This window comes from Zootoca vivipara, chromosome 8, assembly GCF_965207765.1.
Source record: "Zootoca vivipara chromosome 8, rZooViv2.hap1.1, whole genome shotgun sequence".
NCBI lineage: Eukaryota > Metazoa > Chordata > Lepidosauria > Squamata > Lacertidae > Zootoca > Zootoca vivipara.
This window is the reverse complement of record NC_142591.1, coordinates 58,816,072-58,838,593: the sequence shown is the minus strand read 5'-3', so window position 1 is coordinate 58,838,593 and position 22,522 is coordinate 58,816,072. Positions and strand designations below refer to the sequence as shown.

At 42.0% G+C, this 22,522-nt stretch overlaps 2 protein-coding genes across 4 annotated transcripts in view; one reads left to right on the top strand and one right to left on the bottom strand.

The window, feature by feature from the left end:
- Positions 1-262: 262 nt before the first annotated feature.
- IL7 (interleukin 7) lies at positions 263-14,659 on the top strand. 3 transcript variants are annotated; one of them, XM_088675634.1, is made up of 6 exons: positions 263-781; positions 4,299-4,426; positions 8,997-9,068; positions 9,631-9,672; positions 10,701-10,820; positions 13,850-14,659. In XM_088675634.1, exons 1-6 carry the CDS (start codon positions 772-774, stop codon positions 13,958-13,960), a joined length of 483 nt encoding a protein of 160 aa, XP_088531760.1. In that variant the 5' UTR covers positions 263-771; the 3' UTR covers positions 13,961-14,659. The 3 variants fall into 3 exon arrangements, with proteins under 3 accessions (XP_088531760.1, XP_088531758.1, XP_088531759.1); XM_088675632.1 differs by lacking the exon at positions 13,850-14,659 and adding an exon at positions 11,447-12,686; XM_088675633.1 differs by lacking the exon at positions 13,850-14,659 and adding an exon at positions 11,447-12,686 and having other exon boundaries at positions 666-781; positions 4,341-4,426.
- Positions 14,660-15,008: 349 nt separating this feature from the next.
- The window catches only part of ZC2HC1A (zinc finger C2HC-type containing 1A), a 30,738-nt gene continuing 23,224 nt past the window's right edge, over positions 15,009-22,522 (bottom strand). Inside the window, exons 7-9 of the mRNA XM_035124926.3 lie at positions 20,947-21,052; positions 19,467-19,577; positions 15,009-18,178 (exon numbers count right to left, since the gene is read on the bottom strand). Of these exons, the coding sequence (XP_034980817.2) occupies positions 18,010-18,178; positions 19,467-19,577; positions 20,947-21,052 (386 nt within the window). The 3' untranslated portion in view covers positions 15,009-18,009. The remainder of the gene's footprint in view (positions 18,179-19,466; positions 19,578-20,946; positions 21,053-22,522) is intronic.

Below are 22,522 nucleotides of genomic sequence, written 5' to 3'. Positions count from 1 at the left end.
TCGGAGAAAACCCCACCCAACCTGACACTCGCTGGCATCTCCATGAATGGCTCCTTCCTTCCTTCCAGCCGCCAAGCCCCAAGTTTCTTGGCTGCCTCCGCCGCAAACGCTCCCATGGCGTTGCTGGGAGTGGAGACCCGCTTGATCCCACCTCCTCTGCCATTCAGCCGGCACCATGCAAAAACCCACCCGCAGCTCCGTCCACGCCTCTCGCCGAGGAACCTCGGAGGAGCGCTCAAGAGCTCCGTCACTGCGCGCCAGCGAGCGGGCCGAGGCTGAAGGAAAAGTGCTGCCCAGCCAGAGCGGCGGGAAGGAGCAGCGCGGCAAGCCCTGCACTCGCGTGCGACTTGCGCCAGCTCCACACCGCAGCGCCCTGGCCACAGGCGGGTGGGACGCCGACGCCGCGCGCCTGGGCTCCTCGCCGCACGCTCGCTGACCGACTGGCTGACTGGAGCCCTCCGCGGCTAGTGGCTACGCCGGAAAGCGAAACTTAATTGGAGCCAGTCAGAAGCCTCCCGGGTTCGGCTGCCTGCTGTCCCCAGAAAACGAAGGCTGAGAGGCAAAACAAACCAAGAGCCGCTGCCAGTTGTGTTTGTTGAACGTTTTATTTCAACCTTCGCTGAAAGCTTCGCGCAGCTAGCCGGCCATATTCAGCCTCGGCTCGCGTCCCCCGCCCCCTGGCACCCGAGGTCTCGCCTCAAGGCGGCAGCGCGATGGGCACGAGCCTGGCTCCACCACCATCATGAGCGACAAACTCCCTCCGCGCGGACCATGTTCCATGGTAAGGAGACGGCGGCGAGGCTCTGCGCGCGCATAGCCCGCTTCGGCCTTGTGTCACGGGCGCACGCGCCCTGCTCGCCGACCCTTTCGCTTCGGCGCCTCTTAGACCCTCCGCAGAAGACGGGAGAGGGAAGCGGAGACCCCGAGTCGCCCCCGTGGCCCCTTCTCCTCCGCAGCGTCTCTCTCCCGACAACCCACCTTTGCGCTTTCCCAGAGCACGCGCTCTCCTGCTCCTCCTGCTGCGCCTCCGACCTTAGCGTCTCTCGAGCTTTGCGCGCCGCGTGAGAGGCTTCCGCGCTTTTATCCCCTCGGCCCGCGGAGGGAATTTCCCAGCGTTTCCAGAGCGAAACTGGAAGCGCCTTATTCCCAGCAGCGCTGGGAAGAGACATCCGAAATATCTCGGAGACAAAGGCAAGGGAGTGGAGGAGGACATTTGTTTGCAAGGCGAGGCACGTTGGGGCGAGCGAGTCCTTGGAGCCAAGTGTCACCCCGCCCTCGAAGGGTGCCATTAACTCCGTTCCCAAGTCTTCGGAAGCCAGGCGTATCCACACGCCGCGCGGAGCCGATAAAATATCGAGAGCGTCGGGCTTAATTCCAGCTGGCAAGGCGCGGGGCTTCGCTTCTTCCTGCAGGTGCTCCCCGCCGCTGGCATGCCAGCATTCGCGCCTTCTTTTCCCGTAAAACTTCCCGACCCGGGGACGACCCAAAAAGTAAAGCACCAGCCAAAAGCGATTTTTAAAAAGATACCGTTGCAAAAGATGGTGACCCCTTAGTTGACTTTCTCGCAACAAAGAAATAATAATAATAAAAAGGTTAAGAATTGCAATGTCCATAAGGGTATCAAAATGAGACTCTTCTGTCTCTCCAGAAGGGTTTGTGGGATCCTTCCCAAAAATGATCTTGGCCGTCCATTTAGGATGACTCTTATACTGCAAACAGTATGGGATAGTTCCATGTACTTATTCCAGGTTGTCATTAGTTCCTTAATACGCACAGGCCATAGGTATTAAACTAAGGGTGGCATTAAAAATCCACCCCATTTTTAGACACCCCAATTCCAGTGGCTTTGGATCCTTCACAGACTACCAGCTGCAGTAGTTTTTAGCAGAATCCCAATCCCTAGCAAGAAAATCTGAGAGGGTTATACTTGAATCCAGGCTGGTGCTCTTTTAAAAATCCCACTTTTAGGCTTTTCACCAGTTCTGTATCCTCTTTGCTGCAGGATGTTTCACTTTAGATGGGTAAAGAGGAATGAGAGAGACAGATAGGGTTGCCAGGCAGCAGCACTGTTTGTTGCTAATTCCCAGAACTGTGCAGACTTTGCCCACTAGCGTGGGAAAGCTGCCAAGTGAAGACTGTAAAAAAGTATTGCGGAAGTTTATGTAGACCGTCCCAACTCACCTTGTTCAGCGAAGGAATCCCTGTACTGTATAGCTCTCCCCACTTTTTTGCTCGCAAGCTTGTTCATGTGCTCATTTCTTTCTGCTGCCATTTCCTCCTGTTGACTGGCAAAACCATGCTGGCTTGCCCTAAGCTCCACTCTTCCTACCTCCACCCTTGGCTGTGTAGCAGTGATAATGTTAAGAAATAACAGGAAAGTTCCCCTGCTTGTTGTTTCCATTGCTTATCTATAGTGCCTGGTTTTGTCCATAAATGCAGGTGGGTGATGCATGAGTCATTTGTTTTTAAAAATAATTTTTTGAAATATTTTAAACCACCCTTCATCTTCATGGATACCAGGGCAAGCTACAATAGGCATGAATAAAGCTGCTCGTGCCGAAAAAAACAATATGCAATAACCGTGGTGGCTGGTGCCTGTTGGGACTGGAAGGGCAGAATAAAGCAGAAAACCAACCATAGATGGAGCCAGAGCTGATGACAGAGCCAGCTAAATTATGGTTTTCCATTCTTTCTCTCCACCAGGGCCGGTGCTAGGGTTTTTTGCACCCTATGCGAGATCACCTTCTGGTGCCCCCCCCCATTAATAAAAAATAAAATAAATAAATAGAAAAAATAAAAAGTAGGGGGAAAAGTAGAAAAATAAAAAACAGCTGAGAGGCGCGGCGAGGTGGCCCCAGGCTCGCGCTCCCCACGCGCCTCCGGAGCTTTGCGTGGGGAGCACAAGCCTGGGGCCGCCTCCACTGCGGCTGTCAGCTGTTCAGCGGCTTCAGGCCACTCTCCAGAGCCTCAGGATAGCGCCCTGAAGCTGCTTAACAGGTGACAGGTGCAGTGGAGGTGGCCCCAGGCAGCACCGGGTGGCGGCGGGCCAGCGCCCCCTCCATTTTGGCGCCCTAGGCAGCTGCCTAGTTCGCCTAAATGGACGCGCCGGCCCTGCTCTCCACTGAGGGAGAAATTCAACATAGGGCATATTGCTCCATCGACATAAGCATTTCTTGCTTGCCTGAAGGAACAATCTGTCCTCTCGTCCTCCTGTAAGGTACACACAACGGGAGGACAGGAGGGGAGCCTCATTGTTCTAGCAGAAGTCTTTGTGTGGGCTTCCATTGGTGGGAATTCTACTACAGTAGTTGAATCTGCAACACTGAGTCTAAGGAGAAGGAAGCTGCCAGCCAGTGCCATCCCCTGGACTGGTTGTAAGTGTGAAGTTAAGCAAGTGGGGGCTGGCTGAGGATAGTCTGAGTTTGATGGGGGGCAGTGCACCATTTGCCCTAAGGGACCTTTGCTGCAGTAAGGGAATAAAATTTACCCAATACTTAATTACCAAACACTTAGAAGTGTCTTAAAACCAAGTAGAGCAGGCTAAACAATAAACCAACTTTAAAATGCCCAAAGGAAATATGGTTTGTGAATTTCCCCTTTAATGGAATTTGATAAAAGGAATTCCACCTTCATGATTTAGTGCCATTGGTCTAGTATTATGGAAGGCTCTGCTCACATAGATTCAGGTGGCACCTTCTGCTGAAAACTGTTCCACCAGGCCTATGTAGGCAGTTAAGTATAGATATTTCCAGTGATTAATTGATAATCTGTTTTCAGCTTTTTAATATGGTTTTTATTATATGGTTTTATGTCATTTTTGTTGTAAACCATTTGGGTATTTTTCATGAAATAGAATCATAGAATTGTAAGTTGGAAGGGAAAGAGGGTCATCTAGTCCCACCCCCTGCAATGCAGGAATCCTGCCCACAGCTGGCCCTGGGTGGGCTCGGACTACCAACCTTCTGGTTAATAACAGCCAGACACACTGACTCACTGCTCCACCCTTAAAAAAAATTAACATATAGATGCAGTGCTGTGTAGTCTTATGTATGTCTACACATATGTAAGTTCTACTCAGTTGACTGGGACTTTCTCCCAGGTAAATGAGCATAGCATTGCTCTCATTATGTCCTCAGTGCCTGCTTCTGTAATGTATAAATCTGAATAATGTTATCAAGCAGTAATCTGTTACATATCTCCAACCCATCACTATTTAATATTAAGTCATATTACCATAGTCAGCTGAGCATATAACTTCCTTGGTACAAGCTGTAATTCAATGTAATTTTGTAATCTAGCTTTTTTAAGGTATATCTTTGGGATTCTGCCACTGTTCCTAGCTTTGGTACCAGTTGATTCATCTACTTCCATGAATGATATCCTGGAAAATTATGAACGGTATCTATTTCGCAACATTCTCCACCTGGTAGGTAACATTTAATATACATATACATATACATATACATATACATATATATATATATAGAGAGAGAGAGAGAGAGAGAGAAATATATGTATTTATCTGAGCAATTTTAAGACCCTGAATGTTAAAACATTCCCAATAGAGACGTTAGTAGTCCCGTTGTCTTGAAATATAGAAATAAGGTGTACTATGTGGGAATCTATGAATATATGGTATCGTTTGTGTAATAAATTACACCTGCATACTGCCCTTCAGTCAGAGAGTTCGCAGGACAGCAATATAACAATAAAACCATTTAAACAGGCAAAAGATTTAGTAAGGCCAGTGGTTAAAGCAACAGATAACAACAAACTTGGATTGGTTTGAACAGACAAAGTTAATGATGCCATGGCTTTGAAAATGGCCAGTGCTGGGCAAACATTGAATTGTTGAGTATTCCCCCCCCTCCCCCCAGTCTACTCACATGAGCCACCATACTTCTCTCTCCTCCATAGGAATGTATGGCAATTATATTATGAAGTAGTTCCATGCAAAACTGAAATGTTCTCTTTGAAAGAACTATGACAGGTGAATTGGTGGCAGAAAATCAGACCGGATGCAATAGTGGCATTAGAAGAGAAAGCAGAACCAGTCCTTAGTACACACTTGGAGAAATGGGAGATGCTAGGGTTCAACATAGCTGCCAAGTTTTCCCCTTTCTCGCGAGGAAGCCTATTCAGCATAAGGGAAAATCCCTTAAAAAAAGGGATAACTTGGCAGCTATGGGGTTCAAGCCTGCCTCTTTCAACTGATAATAACATACTAACAAATGCATATAATGCTGCAATTGCTGGTTTGCATTAGCATCGCTTTGTTTGGAAACTTGCATCTTCATTCCTTGTGGTTGTTTCCCTCTACCATCCCAGCTGCTGATTTGAGTCAACAGTAATTTGTCATTGGGATGTTGCCAGTGTTTACCTCTAATACTGAAAAAACAAGCTATGCTTCTGATTACAGTGTTTGTTTGGCATCCAACATGCAGGTAGCTGAGTTCACATTGAATGTCTTGAAGTGATTTCAGAACTGCTGTAATTCATGGATTGGATCCAAACTTAGTGAGTTGAACTTCATTTCCGTTTAAGTCACTGTTGTTAAACCATGACTAATTTGCACCATTGAAATCAATAGGATCTTAGTTCAACTCACTTACAGTGCAGTCCTAACCATATCTACTAAGAAGTAAGTCCCACCGTTCAATGCAGCTTACTCTCAGGTAGGTAAGTAGGGTTAGGACTGCAGCTTATGTCTGGATCCAATCTATTACAATACCTAATTTGTTATCAAAATTCCATAATAGGTTGCTAGGAAGCAGCTACAGTTTTCCTCCCAGAAGCTAATCCTTTCTCTATTTTTGTTCTAGGGAAATGGGTTTTTCCTTGCTTATTTGCAAGTTACTTTCCCATCATTCTGGTGCATCTGTTGCCTGGCATCTCTGTGCCAAAATGTAGAAAATAGAGCAAACATTTTAACTGCCAAGGGATGAATAATTAGCAAACTTTCACAATGGAAAAGATTGCAGCACTGAGACACCAAAACTGGATCTTCTTAAATACTTGTGGGCCAAAGTTTGTTTTGTACTTGCTACAGGTTGCCTTGTGGTCATTTTCTGTTTAGATGGAGAGGTTGCCTTTTTAGAGCAGCATGACAGGAAGGTAATTGATTGAAACCCAGCCAGATGGGCGGGGTCTAAATAATAAAATTTATTTTTATTTTTACAGAAATTTAGGATATGGTTTGCTTAAGCAGGATAAACTGACTTAGTAAACTTCGAAAGCACGTCAAAGTGCAAGTAGATAAAAAGGTACCACTCTGGCGGGAAGGTAAATGGTGTTTCTGTGCGCTCCTCTGGCTCGCCAGAAGCGGCTTAGTCATGCTGGCCACATGACCCGGAAGCTGTCTGGACAAACGTCGGCTCCCTCTGCCTATAGAGCAAGATGCGCGCCGCAACCCCAGAGTCGTCAGCGACTGGACCTAACAGTCAGGGGTACCTTTACCTTTACCTTTAAACTACAGTGGTACCTCTACTTACGAATAACTCTACTTACGAATGTTTCTACTTACGAATGGAGCTCTGTCCGCCATCTTGGATGCGGTTTAGATAGGATTTTTTCTACTTACGAATTTTTAGATAGGGTTGCTTCTACTTACGAATTTTTTCTCCCAATGCATTCCTATGGGATTCGACTTACAATTTTTTTCGACTTACGAATGTGCGTTCGGAAAACATTAAATTCGTAAGTAGAGGTACCATTGTATCAGGCATCCCCAAACTGCAGCCCTCCAGATGTTTTGGCCTACACTTCCCATGATCCCTAACTAACAGGGCCATTGGTCGGGGAAGATTGGAATTGTAGTCCAAAACATCTGGAGGGCCGAAATTTGGGGGTCCCTGCATTGTATTCATTGAGTGTTTGCATGCACTCAATAAAAGGAATGTTTTGTTCATTCCTGGTCTCTGCTTTGGAGCATGCTGTGATTGGGATGATGGGATTAATCTTGAAAAGGATTGTGGTATACATATGATTAATGTAAATGACTGCAGCTGTAGGATAAGGGGTTCAAAAAGAGATTGAAAACAGCTTCGCAATAACCTCTGCATGCTGAGCAAATGGACAATAAGATGGCGAATGCAATTCGATGTAAACAAGTGTAAGGTAAAGGTAAAGGACTCCTGACCATTAAGGCCAGTCGCGGACGACTCTGGGGTTGCTGCGCTCATCTCGCTTTACTGGCCAAGGGAGCCGGCGTTTGTCCGCAGACAGCTCCCGGGTCAATTGGCCAGCATGACTAAGCTTGCTTCTGGTGAACCAGAGCAGCGCACAGAAACGTCGTTTACCTTCCCACCGGAGCGGAACTTATTTATCTACTTGCACTTTGACGTGCTTTCGAACTGCTAGGTTGGCAAGAGCAGGGATCGAACAACAGGAGCTCACGCTGTTGTGGGGATTCGAACCGCCGACCTTCTGATTGGCAAGCCCTAGGCTCTGTGGTTTAACCCACAGCACCACAAGTGTAAATGTAGGTGTAAAAAAAAACCCTCCATATCACATAATAACGCTCATGTGGCCTGAACTGACCAGGCAGTGACTGACCAGGAAAGAAACCTTGGAATCATAGTGAATAATTCAATGAAGATGTTGACCCAGGGTGTGGCAGCTATCAAAAAGTTTAATTCCATGCTAGGAATCATTAGGAAAGGGACTGAAAATCGTAATGCCGTTATCTAAATCTGTGGTACGACCACTGTGTAGTGCCGGTTTGCCTCACCTCAAAGGATGTTGTAGAGTTGGAAAACATTCAGAAAAGGGCAACCAAAATTATTGGGTTGGTTTGTGTGGGGCAACTCCATGGTGCAGAAAGGTTACAACATTTAGGACTTTTTAATTTACAGAAAAGGCAAGTAAGAGAAGTTCATAAAATCATGCATGGCAAGGGAAAAAGTGGACAGAGATCAGTTTTTCCTCCCTCAACACTAGAACTCGTGTACATAGAACTCATTTTCATAGGAGGACCACCAATTTGGATGGCTTTAAAAGAGGATTAGACAAATGAATTGAGCATAAGTCTCATGGCTACTAGCCATGGTGGCCATCCTCTGCCTCCACAGCTGGAGGCTGTCTGCTTCTGAATAGCAGCTATTGGAATCCACAGGAGGGGTGTGTGTGTGTGAATGTGCTGAGGTCCTGCTTGTATCTTCCTGGACCAGATAAGCTGTTGGCCTGATCCAGCAGGATCATGTTAAGTTCTCTTGTAGAGTTTGCCAAGAGTGGATGCCACCCCCCAAAAAAAACGCTAGCCAAAAAAGGCTAGCTACCCCTTACCTAACAAAGTATCCAGTTGAATTCCCCTGTGCCATACTTAAAATGCTTATTTGTGGATCTAGGAAATGGGAAAGTCTTACCCTCTGATTTCTGGGTAAACATGCTTACAGTCAATCTAAACAGTTCCCTACTAAAACAGTAAGGAAGTTCCATAGGAATAACAACATGCAAAACTGTGGAACAGTTGACAAAATACAGTGCTTCCAGGATGTCCTCTCATATGGTTGGCAAAGAATCATAATAAAGTCCTGCATTACAACATTTGTGGTGTTCATGTACAGACCTAGATACTTGGGTGGGTGGGGAATGCTGAAAGAACAAAAAGTTTTTTAAAATGTGAAATGAAGCTAAAGTATGCAGGCAAGCATGTATTTCCCCCTTCAACTACTTCTTTTATGTCTTCCTTTGAAAAAACAAACAAACATATTAATCTATTCTTGAGCTTTGGGCATAAAATGCTGTTGTATCCAACTGACTTCATATGGTCTACATGTAATGCACCCAGCAAGGCAGATCAGTTACTCCAGGCTGATGAACCAAATGGAGGGGAAACTGCATCACCGCATATGAACGCTTGCAGAAACGTTTCTCAGACTTTCACAGTGGATCTCAGGGACATGGTCAAATCATTGAGTGCATTGAACTTACTACACTGGAAAAAGAGAAGCAGAAGCATTAAATTTAAACGTCGTTACTTGCATTCTAATTTATAGGAAAAGGAGATTGAACAATATGCTGGATGTAAGCGGTCTAACACCAGTAGAGTTTTCTGCAATGCAATGGAGGTAATGTTGCTTTTAAAAAAACAAAAACAAAACACACACACCTGTAGTTTCTGTAGAGCAAGCACAATAGGAAAGGATGTCACAATTCTGAGACATCGTTGACCTTTTTTTGGAAACATCTACCCCTCCCCCCCAAAAAAAAGTCTTCAGGCTTTTTTTGGATTTTTACAACATTTTGCTTAAGAAATTGCCCTACATCCAGGTTTTTCTGGGCATTTTGCCGATTCGGTGAAAATCTGCCCAGACACCATTCTGATAGTCCGTTTCCTGGATGTGTTGGTGAAACTGCCAAGAGAGCACCTTATGCTGAGCTTCACACCCGAGAAGGTGTGTAGGGAAGTGGTGTGGGATGGTGCCAAAGGGAATCCTGACAGTGCCCAACAAAATGATAGTTGCGAATGAATACTTGTACAAACATTTCTCACGGAGTTTCAGAACTGACCACAGTAATGTGCACAAGCCATTGACTGGTTATACAACAGTGGGTTTATGTACACTGGAAAGAGAAATGCAGAAACATCTGAATTAACATGCTTGTTCCCTTTGTTCTAATTTTTTATAGGTGAATACAACTGGACTAGAAGTGTTCTGCAATTCAGATTTGGTAATGTTGATTTTTCTGGAGTTAGTATATACTGTATCCTTAGTTTCTGTGGATCAAACACAAGCAGGGAAAGATACCATAACTATGCAAGACACCATAACTTCCTTGCTTCCCTTTTCCCTGCCTGTGACCTGCTCAGGGTATCAGCAGGATGAGTGTGTGTTGTCCTTCCAGACTTGGTTATACTTGGCCTGAAACTGATGTGCTTTAAGTAGAGCATGGACAAGCATGACCAAGGCATGACCAGCCTGGTCAAATGGCTTGAGCTTTTATAAAGGCATGATAAAGCATTTTTACAACTCATGGGGGCATTTTGACGTTTATCTTTCTATTTGCATTTTATATTGTTTCACAGGCAGTAAATAGTACTAGGGTTTGGAAGGAAGGAAGCACCCCTAGAAATATTGTAATATTTGAATTTATTCATAAATATAGGGTAGCATTCAAGTGTAAGCCCTATTTAGACTAGACCCATTTAAAGTAACAAACATGGAAAGCTTAGTGTCATTCATTCCATTGAGTCTACTTTGCATAAAACTTAGTTGATTACAACCCTATATATACTCTCCGTCTGTCATAAAGTATCAGAGCTGCGTACGATATATATATACAGTATGTCTATACTAAAATAGAAAAACCATTATGAACAGAACCTTAAATTAGCCCAAGCCATTGTGAAAAGTGGTACCTGGATAGCGCCCGCTGGCCTTAGAGCTGCACAGGAATACCCAATATAAAAGAAACAGTCCCATGCAAAGTTTAACTTTTTTTTTATGTCAGAGCAGTTATTGGAGGCACCAGCATTAAATGGAGAAGACCTAGCAAAGTGTCAGTGTCACTTGAAAGTAGTGTAAAGGAGAGACTGGGAATTAAACTCCACACTGAAGTAAAAATGGGGCGTAGGGATCAACATATTGAATATTTTATTCAATTTTGAGAGCCAAGAGCCTGAAGGATCAGTATGTAAGAAAGTTGTATCAAGCCTAATAGCACTCCAACTCATTAACTTTTTTTGTTCTTGTTTACAGAAGATAGACATTCATACTCTGGCATGCCATCTTCAAACAATGCCCAAGAGATGTAACTTCAGTAAAAGTGTAAAGAATAACATGAAGGAGGTTTCAGAAATGACATTGGAAATGCTTGAGGTATGCCTGCAGGAGAACTTTGTTTTCGCAGCTTCTTTCCTTTCAGCTACTTTTACTTGCCCCTCACACCTGTGCACCCTTCTTTACTTCTGGAAGATTTGACACTGAATTTGCTGATTCAATAACATATCCATCATTTTCCTAGTGTTGTTACTTGCATAGCACTTAACTGCTTTTCCCCCTAGCTGATTTATCAAAACAGCTTGTACAGGGGTCAGCAAACTTTTTCAGCAGGGGCTGGTCCACTGTCTCTCAGACCTTTTGGGGGGCCAGACTATATATTTTTTTGGGGGGGGGGAATGAACAAATTCCTACGACCCACAAATAACCCAGAGATGCATTTTAAATAAAAGCACACATTCTACTCATGTAAAAACATGCTGATTCTTGGACTGTCCGTGGGCTGGATTTAGAAAGTGATTGGGCCGGATCCGGCCCCCAGGCCTTAGTTTGCCTACACATGACCTTTTACAACTTTTTTTGTTTTGTAGTGGCTTAAAATGTAGCTAGTATATTCTTAAGCCTACCAATTTCAAAATGTTTTGTGTACAGACTTGACATATTGTCAATCAAAAAAAATGATCTATATATACTTTAACAGCCAATTCTTTTTTAAAAAAATATAGGACTGTAACAACAACACTGGCAAAACACAACAAAGAAACAACCCATGTCCAAATGTAAGATATATCAGAAATTTCTGTCGTCAATGTTTGATAAAGGACATAACTTCTCAGTTTAAGTCATGTTGGGGTCAGCTGAAGTCACGTTGGACTTAAGTGGAATAGGATGAAGCATTTGAAAGCTTGTTACAATTAAGTGAAGCTTTATGAACTACACAATGCTCTGGTTTTTCAGAGCACACCTGGTTTTCTACAAAAATACCTGTACTTTTAAGCACTGCAACTATCTCCTCTTTGCTTATGCAAATCTTCTGCACCAAGTCCCTGAGAAGGACTGCTGTTCTTTTGTTCTTGGGAAGAGGGGGCACAGAGGCAAAAGTTGGAAGTTTGTAGTCAAGGCACTCTGTGTTTCAAGGAAACTTTCAACACCAGTGGAAGCAGAGAACTGACCGATGGACTGGAGAACTGCAATCTGTACTTCATCAGTCATTAAAACCTGTACGTGCCCTTTAAAATATATTATTTAAACCGACAACTGTTTTAAACTTACAACTGAAACAATGAAGCACTTTAAAAATTACAAAGGAACTTAGAAAATTATGCGTTTTTAATACATTGTGTTGTTGTTGTTGTTGTTGTTGTTGTTGTTGTTGTTTTTAAAAAGTCATTACGAGGGATTTCTTAAGTTACTAATACTGTACTTAATAAATTTCAAAACTACTTTAGGACCAAAGGCAAGCTTGGAAGGGAAAAAGGATGAATGAAAAGTATGATTTCTTGGTTTGGGGGTTTGTAGTAAGGAAGAATAGGTAGCTTCTAGGAGGTAAACTGTGAATATGAGGAAAGTACTGCTGCTTTGTTTTGTGGAGGTTGGAAAGGTACTTGCAGGAATACTCAGGAATTGCTGAAATTTGGGATTGACTTCTTGGGTACCAGCCATTTAATGCAACAAACAGCCATTTAACTTAAAATATTTGGATTTTCTTTTAAAAAAATTATTGGCATTTTACAGCTAGAATGTTTAAATTTGACAAATGCTTTTTATAAAAAAAAATTCCTTCAGTAGCACCTTAAAGACCAACTAAGTTTTTATTTTGGTATGAGCTTTCGTGTGCATGCACACCTCTTCAGAACTTTTTATATTTCTCTTTTTATATATTTTTTAGTGCTTCTTATATTTGTCGTGTATAAAATTGCAGAGTTATGAACTATTTTTAGTATTAAAAGTATCTATATTGCCGTCTCCTATATTGTATCTCTATTGCTGTCTAATGATATTTGTAGTGCATTCTAGCATTAACTGTGGGAGAAAATAGTCTTGAGGGAAAGATACCTGCCTGGAAGCAGACAGTTGTTAACTCTTCTTTAAAGAACAACAACCGTAAAGCCAAAAAAATGTAACCATGATCTCATTCTCAGGGATTAAGCTAAATAATTTTGGGATGCAAACAAAACACTACTATAACATGTATAGTTAATAGCTATAAATGCAGTGCTTTTTTTCAAGAAAAAGGAAGTGCCAGAACTCAACATAAATGCTTCCCTCATCCTCTTAGAGGGCAATAGTGCGCACCTGAGAGATGCTGGAACTGAATTTCAGTGAGCTCTCACTGAAAAAAAAGCCCCGTATAAATGTCTTAGTACATAACATCCTGTTTCTAGGAAGATGTTTGATATCTGTTAAAAGTTACGTATTCTTCTTGTAGTCAAGTTGAGCCCAAGGGTGGCCTCCCTATATTCCTCCCTCTGCGATGGCCAGCACTTGTTTACCTGCCTCTCTGCTGGCTCTTCTGTATATCATCATGGTAGAGGTAGTTCCTTGGTTGCCCAGCCAGCCTCCTTTTGTGCCCCGTGATGTACCTTTGTGCTGCTGCAATGAGAAACGGAAGATCCACCAGGAAGGCAGCCAGGTGTCCCAACCTATGTCACTAGATTGTCTTACTCCTGTAGTTGGGTTGTCTGACTTTCTGCAGCAATCCTACAGAACGGATGCACCTAGAAAGAGGGCCAACGGTACTCTAGCTATGCTGTGGTTGGGTAATGTCTCCCCACTGGCTCTTCCCCCCCCTCTTCACAGCACTGAGGAGGAACAACTGAGGGTTGCAGTCCATAGGTTGTCAGCTGTGTTTTAGCCTACCTGTGCATCAGACCTGAATTATCCTGTTTCATGCTTACCGTTATTCTTATTTCCCACCTGCTCAAGCCAGTAAGGCACACTAGTCCAGCTCTCCATTGTAACATTGTACAAGCACTGAAATAGGGGAGTAGACTTCTGTGGTGTCAGGGTTGTTGTGGCTACTCTTGAGTAACGACCCTCCACCTCTGGTTGTCTTTCAGATGTTTTTATTTGTGCATATTATTTAGTGTGGGGTGCTTAAGGTTCCATGTCTGCTCATTCCCAATCAGATTCCTGCACCGCTCTTAGATCAACACAAGAGCCTGGGAACTGTGAAGTGCCTCCCCCTTCTCCGACGCCTCAATTCCAGTGTTGGGGGGAATGGCCTGCTGACCGACTGACTGCCGTCCCCTCTTTCCCTCTCCCCCTCTTCCTGCCCATGGAGTAAGGGCTCTTTGATGCTGCTCGAGGGCCGGCACTCCCTTTCCGTTTCCTGGCTCTTGTCATATGACCCTTCGCTCAAGTTCGTCCTGATGAGGGGAGGCTGTTCTCTGTAAGCCTTCCCCCTTACATGTGGATTTTATTATTATTATTCAAGAAAGTGCATGGAGGTCTTTTGAGCACAAGGAAAGTGTTAGCAGCAGTTTCTTAAACACAGCAAATATACATAGTAGAGGAGTATTAACTCACCTGTGTTCTTTCCAGTGCGTTTCCAGGTGCAATGCAAATGGTTTTTTTTTTACCTGGGTAGAGGACTGCCATATAAGCCTTTCCAAAATCTAAGGTTGGGTTCAGAGTCATTCTCTGGATTCCCCCAATTTCTGATCCTGGGCTTGCACGGCCCACTTTTAGTGGGGGACACCCCCCCCAACCTACTGAAAATGTACATGCTGACTATACAAAAAAAAATCTTCAAGGTTTTTAATGGCAATCAGTGGTGGCTGTTTGGTTTGTTCTTAATTGTAACTGATCTTTGACTGCTTTCCTCATTGATGCTGCTGCTTTAAATTGTGTGTATAGCTTTTATATTGAGTTGGATGGATTTTTGATGTAAACAATTTTGTATATTTAATAAAACATAAATATTTTAAATAACAAAACATTGGGGGTTTGACTTGCATATAAGCTTAACCTGCAGGGACCCAGTTAATAGCACACTATATACTTTAATAATTTCTATTGCACACGAATACCCAGTAAACTTTCTCAGCTTGCTTGATCGGGAAAGGATGAACCCTTTCAATAGTGTGACAAGCCCAAAGACCACTATGTTGGCCCCATCAGGATTCAGTGTCAAGTAGCTTGCCCACATCTAGTTCACATCCCCCAGGTATTGAGAAAGATTTCGGGATTTGACAGCTTATGTAATAACTTAGCAGCAAGGGTGCTGCCAGAGAAACAAAACAAAGGAACCTACTATGCAAGATTAAGAATAATAATAATACAATATGTATGCAACAATTGCTTTATTGTTAACAAAGGACTGGATAACATACAGCAAGCATGTACAGATTGCTTTCGCAATGATTTGAATAAACCTTTAGGAAAATCCAAAACACAAGTCAGAGCAAAGAATAAAAGGTCACATAACTAGAAATTAGATGACAGTTACAAAAGAGAGAGGATACAATATATTAAAAGATCAGGCAGATGCAGTAAGAAATCCGTATTGTTAAGTAGGTGTAATAACGCATCTGTGGAAACACATGAAAGCATTTATGTTACATAAATATTTGAGATCTTTGGTGAATGAGGATGCATATGAAGTCTCACCCAAAACAAAGCAAAATCCACACAAGACTCTCAAAAGGGTCCATTGTAGATCATTCAGAAATTTCCCAACATACCCGTCATCTCTTTCACAAAATACAAAAAATGAAGTGGAATACCAAAGATCGATCACTAGATTTCCACCACTAAGTACAATACAAATTAGCTTTTCTGATGCTAATCTCTGATCTCTGTGCTGCTCTGCCATTAGGGCAATGCAAGGTATACATTTTCAAATGTGTAGTCAACTGTGGCTAAAAGTAACCTGAAGCAACCCTGAGTGAATTCTTAAATATATTGAGCTCATATCAGTATCATTATTTACATGAGATATAAATCTGTGGGATAACGTTCATGTATTTAAAAGTAAGATTTCAAGCATATAAACAAGATGTGTAATATAACTTCTATGAGATTTTCTAGTAAATGAAAAGGCAAAAGGAATGTTTTGAAAAACTATTGTTTTCCTTAGTATTCTGAGGATTGGGAGAGGGGGAGACCCTTTCAAATGGAAACAAAATGTTACTGCATGTTTAAAGTGATTCTTTTATAGATTCACCACCACCATTTAAAGACAGAGAACTCTTATGAAATGATGCAATGTCATCGATTGGTTCAGAAATGTGATTCTCTATTAACGTCAATAACATTTTCATTATAAGTGGTTAGGTTTGTTGATGCCTTTTTGATTTCTATCATACGGACGAGCTCATCACACAGAACAATCACTCTCTAAGATTTTATAAGGGTGCCTTCAAGTACTAAATCAACACACATAATTATTTCTGGTTTAGGTTGATCGTGCCCGTTATAGTGATTTCATCAGGAAGCAATATGATGTATTGGGCCCAGTTTTTTTATTTAATGAAAAACTTTAAACTTTAAAAGTGCAACTTCCTAAAATATTGAATTTACCCCCGCCATTAAAAATGTAAGTATTTATAATCAAAGATATATATATCTGGAAGGAACACCTAAGAAAAGAGGGAGAATAATGTGAGCTATGTATGCATAATAGTGACGCCTCAATGAAGTTTTCGACATCTTCTCCAGTACTGCTTCAGTTCCCCCACTTTCAGCCACTGTAGCACATCAACTAAGCATTATATAATGGCTGAATACTAGCCAATTGTATAGAACTGAAAATTGGGTCACAGAACAAGGTTTTGGATACTGCACTTAAAATTGTACTTTTCATTTCTGAGCAACTTAAGACCCACAAATAACAATCCTACATCAATGAATTTGTTAACTCTAATAATAAGGGACCTTCAATTTACCACCAGCAAGCATCCTAGAAAGTTGAAGCAGGAAGAGTAGCTTGATCAACCAGTTGCCATTAGTCACATCATTTGAAAAGATGAAAGAAAGGTTAGATTAATGTCAGGTCAAATCCTACAATGTGCCCAGCTGACAGGTTAAATTGTTTTTTTATAAGATGTGACCACGGCTTAGAAATAGCTGTAGGAACCAAAAAGGTCAAAATGCTTTTAAGAAAGGCAGAAATGAGGGCTCTTCTCCATAGGAAAAACAATTTCTGTGAAAATGTATGCTATTACTAAGACAAACAACAATACTGATATAGGTTAAGGGCTCCAGTGGATCAATGTACTCCCCGTGAAGCCGGTTTATTTTGATTTGGCTGCAGAAGGTACCAAAAACCCCTAAGCAAAAGATACTGCAAAGAAGAAGAAAAAGCATTATTTAGGTACCGTGTTCCGGAACTCATTTGTTCTACTAATTATTACTATAATTATTATAATTATTATTATATAACAAGTGGTTCTTTTTCTATTGTATATTGCCATCATTGCAATAGCCACAAAACTCTATAAAGTGGGCATAATAATTTAGACCATACTGGACAAACATTAAAACTATGTTTATGATTTTACTTGTTTTTACAAAATAAAGAGCAGGGCTTTACAAATAATGGGAAAGGAGAGAGGTGTAGGAGAAGCTTGAGAAAGGATGAGATTCAAAGTACCACTTATATATCTTCCATTCATTATAGGGAGGTTTGCAGGAAAAGCTGCCATTGGCAATTGATTCCATAGATATATGAAGGTGAACTATTTTGCAAAGCTAATAATTATATTTAAAGAAAGGAATGTGAAAATTGTCTGGGGAAAATCTGGTACCACACACAAGCATCTGTACAATGGACATTATAACATGTTTTGAAAGCAGATTAAGAAGGAAATGCCAATCAGGTAGAAGAATATCATAAACGAGATCAGTAAATCTGAACCTTTTTTTGTTTGTTAGTAAGGTTTATGAGACCCTACTCATCAATAGATTCCCTTATTGGACGAACTTATTCAGGGCTAACACTATTATGGGTGAATAACGAGAACCATGTAAGTATATACAGTAATACATAGCAAGATTACAAAAAACAAAACACCCCTCCTATTTCTTGAGTTAATTCACTCCATTAAAGGTATTTCCAACAGTGTCTCAAGAATACCTTCTTGAATGGCACAGTTTCAGGTACCTATCAATTATATACAGTATATTTATATCTATATAAATTATTCTGCAACCAAAAAGAATTGCTCTCAGAAAATTACTACGGTGTTTTAGCACAAGTTCAGATGAGAAAGTAAGTACAGCGCAGAATTCCATGCAGCCATAGCGAACAGAGGGGATCTCTTTTATCCTGCTTTACAGAAGGTGTTCACAAAGCCATTCTTCGAACTCCACATTCACAGCAGAATTTTGCAGATTCCACCGGGTATTTGGCGCCGCATTCGTAGCAGAATTTTGGTAACTGTGAATTTCCCTCATTGCTTTTTGAACTTGCTCCATTGACAGAAGATGAGCAGTCTCCACTGTCATATCCAGTTCTTCATCAACCATTGAACATTCAAAATGGAGAACATTACAGAGATTAGATAAATGTTAATGGTTTATGCGTGACTTGCAAAGCATTCATTCTGACCTTTCCCTTACAATAGTTTTCCAGTAACGTACTATCATTCCAAAAGCATGGCCTTCTTACTACAAAATAAAATAAAACCCCACAATACTTCCTTGCTGGATTATATAACTCAAGCTCCATGCTAGCACTTGAGAACCTTAGGCGAATGGAATAAACTGAAGGAATCAAATTAAGAGGCCCTCGGGTCAAATCTAAGGGCCCAATGGAACATGAAATAGAAGTTCCTTGATCAGGATATTCTACACTTCTTGCACTGCTAACTGGAAACCTCATCAGGCTCCCTTGGAAGATCAGGAGGTGATATTCAGTATGCCTTACATGATCTTTCAGCTGATATAAAGCCATTACTAGCTGCCCTAATCTGCCCTTCTATAGAAAGGAAAGGTTACACCATCTCTTCCCAGAATAACAGTCCTGATTTTTAAACCAATCCTATGGGGAAAGATATGGAAGGGTCTGGATTGTGTCATATTTAGAAGGACACAAGTAAGCTCAAATTCTGTGGACACTGGAGTAGGGCAGAGCATAAAAGTCCAAGGTGTTATACATAAAGCAGAGGCAGGTGCTAGCAGTTAACCTCTGAGTCTCTTACTTGGATAGAGATCTTAAAATATAATAATTATTGCATTTGTTAATACCCTGCCTTTCCCCCAGAACCAGGACTCAAGGTGGCTTACAGGAACATGAATAAAACACAGAAATGTAAAAACATAAAAGGTAGCTTAAAATTTAATTAAACTATAATAGAATAAAAACAATATAAAAAAGAAAACTATTAACATGCAGATAGTAAAAAATAAAAAAGCACAGAACTATTAAAATCCTTTCCCTTAAAAAACAGTCAGTTCCCAAAAGCCTGTTGGAATAAGGTCTTCATTTGCCGGCCGAAGAACAACAAGGAGGGAGCTAGTCTAGCCTCTCTAGGAAGGGAGTGCCAAAGTCTGGGAGCAGCCACTGAGAAGGCCCTCTCATGTCCACACCAAACGTGCCTGTGATTCTTTTAAGTATTCCATTCCAAGGAATGGAATTCCTTCAGTATTTATTCGTGATGTTATCCCCTTCTCCCAATCAAGTGCCTAGGCTGGGTTGTTGTTGTTTTTTAAGTGTGATTGTAACACCCCCGCAAAATGACATTAATCCTCAGATATATGAAAGCCATAAATACTTCCAGAAAGGCAAAAATCATTAATTACCTGTTTGAGTAGTTTTCAGTACTATAAGATTTTCTTTTGTTCGCCATCATACCTATGCCAGCATTCCGTGCCACATTAGTAGGTGCAACTGTCCTTGATTTCATGGACCCTCTGAAAGATAACAGTAATTCAGTCAATTAGGCAGAATTTAGAAGCAAACAAAAGCTTAGGGTTCGATTCAGTGTCAACACACAATAAGCTGCTGTGCACACACAGGTCTCTCTGTATGTAGCAGGGCTGCCAGTGGGGACTGGTGCTTGGGGTGTGAAGGGGGGCATTAGGGTTCACTGACCATGCTAAACAACAAATCAGCTCTGACAACAAGTTTCACTGGGATCAACTGCAGTAGGACATTCCCTCCTGAAGGTGTGCTGTCATTTAGAACTGTCACTGGTGTCATCACGATGTCAGGTGGTCGACAGGTGGCTGGCCCCACCCACCTGTCAAAATGGCACCCTGGGTGGAGAGGTTGGGATCTGGCCTGCCAGCTGGGAGTAGTTTTCCACCTTTGATATGCAAACGTTTGCCATGTTAAATTATTTGGCTCTGATCCCAAATTCTAGAGGTGCTTAGATGTGCCCATGAAATTCAATTTCTGCAGGCTTCCCCATTAACTTCAGTGGGGAAGAGGCAGTTCCAAGCATTCATCTCCATGTTCAAAGCAGTTTACTACCAACAGAGGTGAACAGAGAAGCTCTTGCACATTTGGGCTCCAGTGGGCAGGTGATTGCAGCTGCTTGTCTGGTTCCGTTTTCTGGTTAGATAATTAACCACAAACTAGACTCTCACATACGCTGAAGTCCCTCATAGGTATTTATTTAAACCAATTCCAGGTTCAGTAGCTTGACGTACTGTCCAAAGATAAACATCTCTACTTTAGATTTGGTTCTTCCCCTTTAAACATGAAGAGACTTAAAAACAACAAAGGAGAAACAGGGAAAACAAAGCTCAACTAAATGAGAGGGCAGAAGGTAAGCAGCCCCAAGCAAACATTATACAGTACTAAATTCAAAATACACCAGAGCCACATACATATTCTGCATAGCATTCTTTTAACTGTCACATTTATTTTCAAATATAAGCCCTAAACCCTCTTGCTGCTAATAGTTTATCTGCTTTTCATGCAGAGATCAAATACTGCCACCTAGAGTACAAGAGAAAAATATGCAGTTGTTTGGGGCCGTTAGCCCAAATTAGGAATGACTATCAAGAGCTTCCTGCTGATGTTCCTCCATTGCTTCTACCACACAAACTTTCAGTAATCGCAATATACAGAATATGTTGATTGATACAGCACCTGAGAATCTGTGTGAGACGAACTGATTTTCAACCTAGCGATTTTCAACAAAATATTATTGTGCTGCACTGGTTTTCACCGTATTTATAAAATTCACTGTTTTACATAGCAACCACCACAAAGGACAAAGTATTCAAATGTGTTTACTAAATACTATGCGTACAGCGTTAAATGTGTACTTACCCTGTTTGGGGGATTGTCCTTGTTGAGTTTTTATGAGCTGGAGACAAACTTTGGATTTTACTTCCCGCTGGCACACTTGAAGGCAGAATTTTATTTGCAGGTGTACCTTTTTAAATAAACACGGAAACATCAGTTCTGTGCCTAGCAGCTTTACATTATTCTTACTTCACAGCATGAAACTGAATTGAGGAGATGCCAGAGCTGACAAATGGGATTGCAGCTGCAGTACTGCTGGCTGGGTGGGTGTTATCCTCCTCCCCATGCCACCTCCTCCAAAGTACAGTCGTACCTTGGAAGTTGAATGGAATCCGCTCCGGTAGTCCATTCGACTTCCAAAACATTTGGAAACCAAAGTGCAGCTTCTGATTGGCTGCAGGAAGCTCCCGCAGCCAATCAGAATCTGCAGAAGCCCCGTCAGACGTTCGGCTTCCAAAAATAGTCCGCAAACCGGAACAGTCACTTCCGGGTTTGCGACGTTCAGGAGCCAAAATGTTCGAGAACCAAGCTGTTCGACTTCCAAGGTACGACTGTATGCATTAGTCCCAGTGAAGTACCTTAATTGTGAGTCTCCCCAACCTTCCCCTGCTGTGAGTAAACAGCAACTTCAGGATGGGCAGATTTTGACCGAGAAAGCAACAAAGCATTCGCGAATTGAGGCAGAGAGAATCGAAGTCCAGAGTCAATCACTATAAAGAGCACCGAAGTGACCCTGTAACTGCCTAGTATCATCTTAGCAGGGCAATCATGGAAGATAATGACTTGCCCAGGGTTACCCAGAAGACTTCAGGCTGTGTGGGGGCTATGAACATAAAAATACTTTTTCTGTATTAGAAAAAAATACAGTTCTAGTTCAGCATCCTATTTTTCATAATAGCCAACCAGATTTCAAGCCAGGTTTCCCCATCCAAACCCAAATTTCTATGCAATAGAACATGCTGACTCATTATTCAGGAAGCAAGTCAATACCACAAACAAGGCTAGCCGCCCTACAAGTCATAATTTAATGTATTTTACAGAGCCATGCAAATGTTTTGTTTTTAAATCTGCCTGTTTTCCAGCATTCCCCACTGTTTGATACATCATCTTCCTACCCAATCACTGAAATGTTCTTCTCAGGTCAGGGCGAACAAGCATCATAGTTTCTTTGTGTAGTTTTAAATGGCCACAAGAAGCAACCACAACAGGCAACACAAGAAGGCAGGAGAGGCAATGTACACTGAATCGAAAGCGTACCTTTTTCTCATCTCCTACTCTCCTAGAGGTAATGCTGCCTTAGTAACAGGCCTGAAAGCACTGCACAACTGTTTTCAAGATTCTACATCTCACCTTTAAAGCAATAAAATAAATCTTTTATCTTTTAAAATGTGGTGACTGAGAAGAACACAAAGAGTTTATCACAGTAGGCAGCCTCAAAGCATTCACTCAATCACCTTCTGGTTATACTGTACAGAGCCACTGGTCTATCTAGCTCAACACACTGACTGGCAGCAGCTCCCCAGGGATGTCTGCACATATCAGAGATGAATCCTGCTACTGAACTCTGTAGCAACATTTGCAAGTAACAAGCTCCATGGGA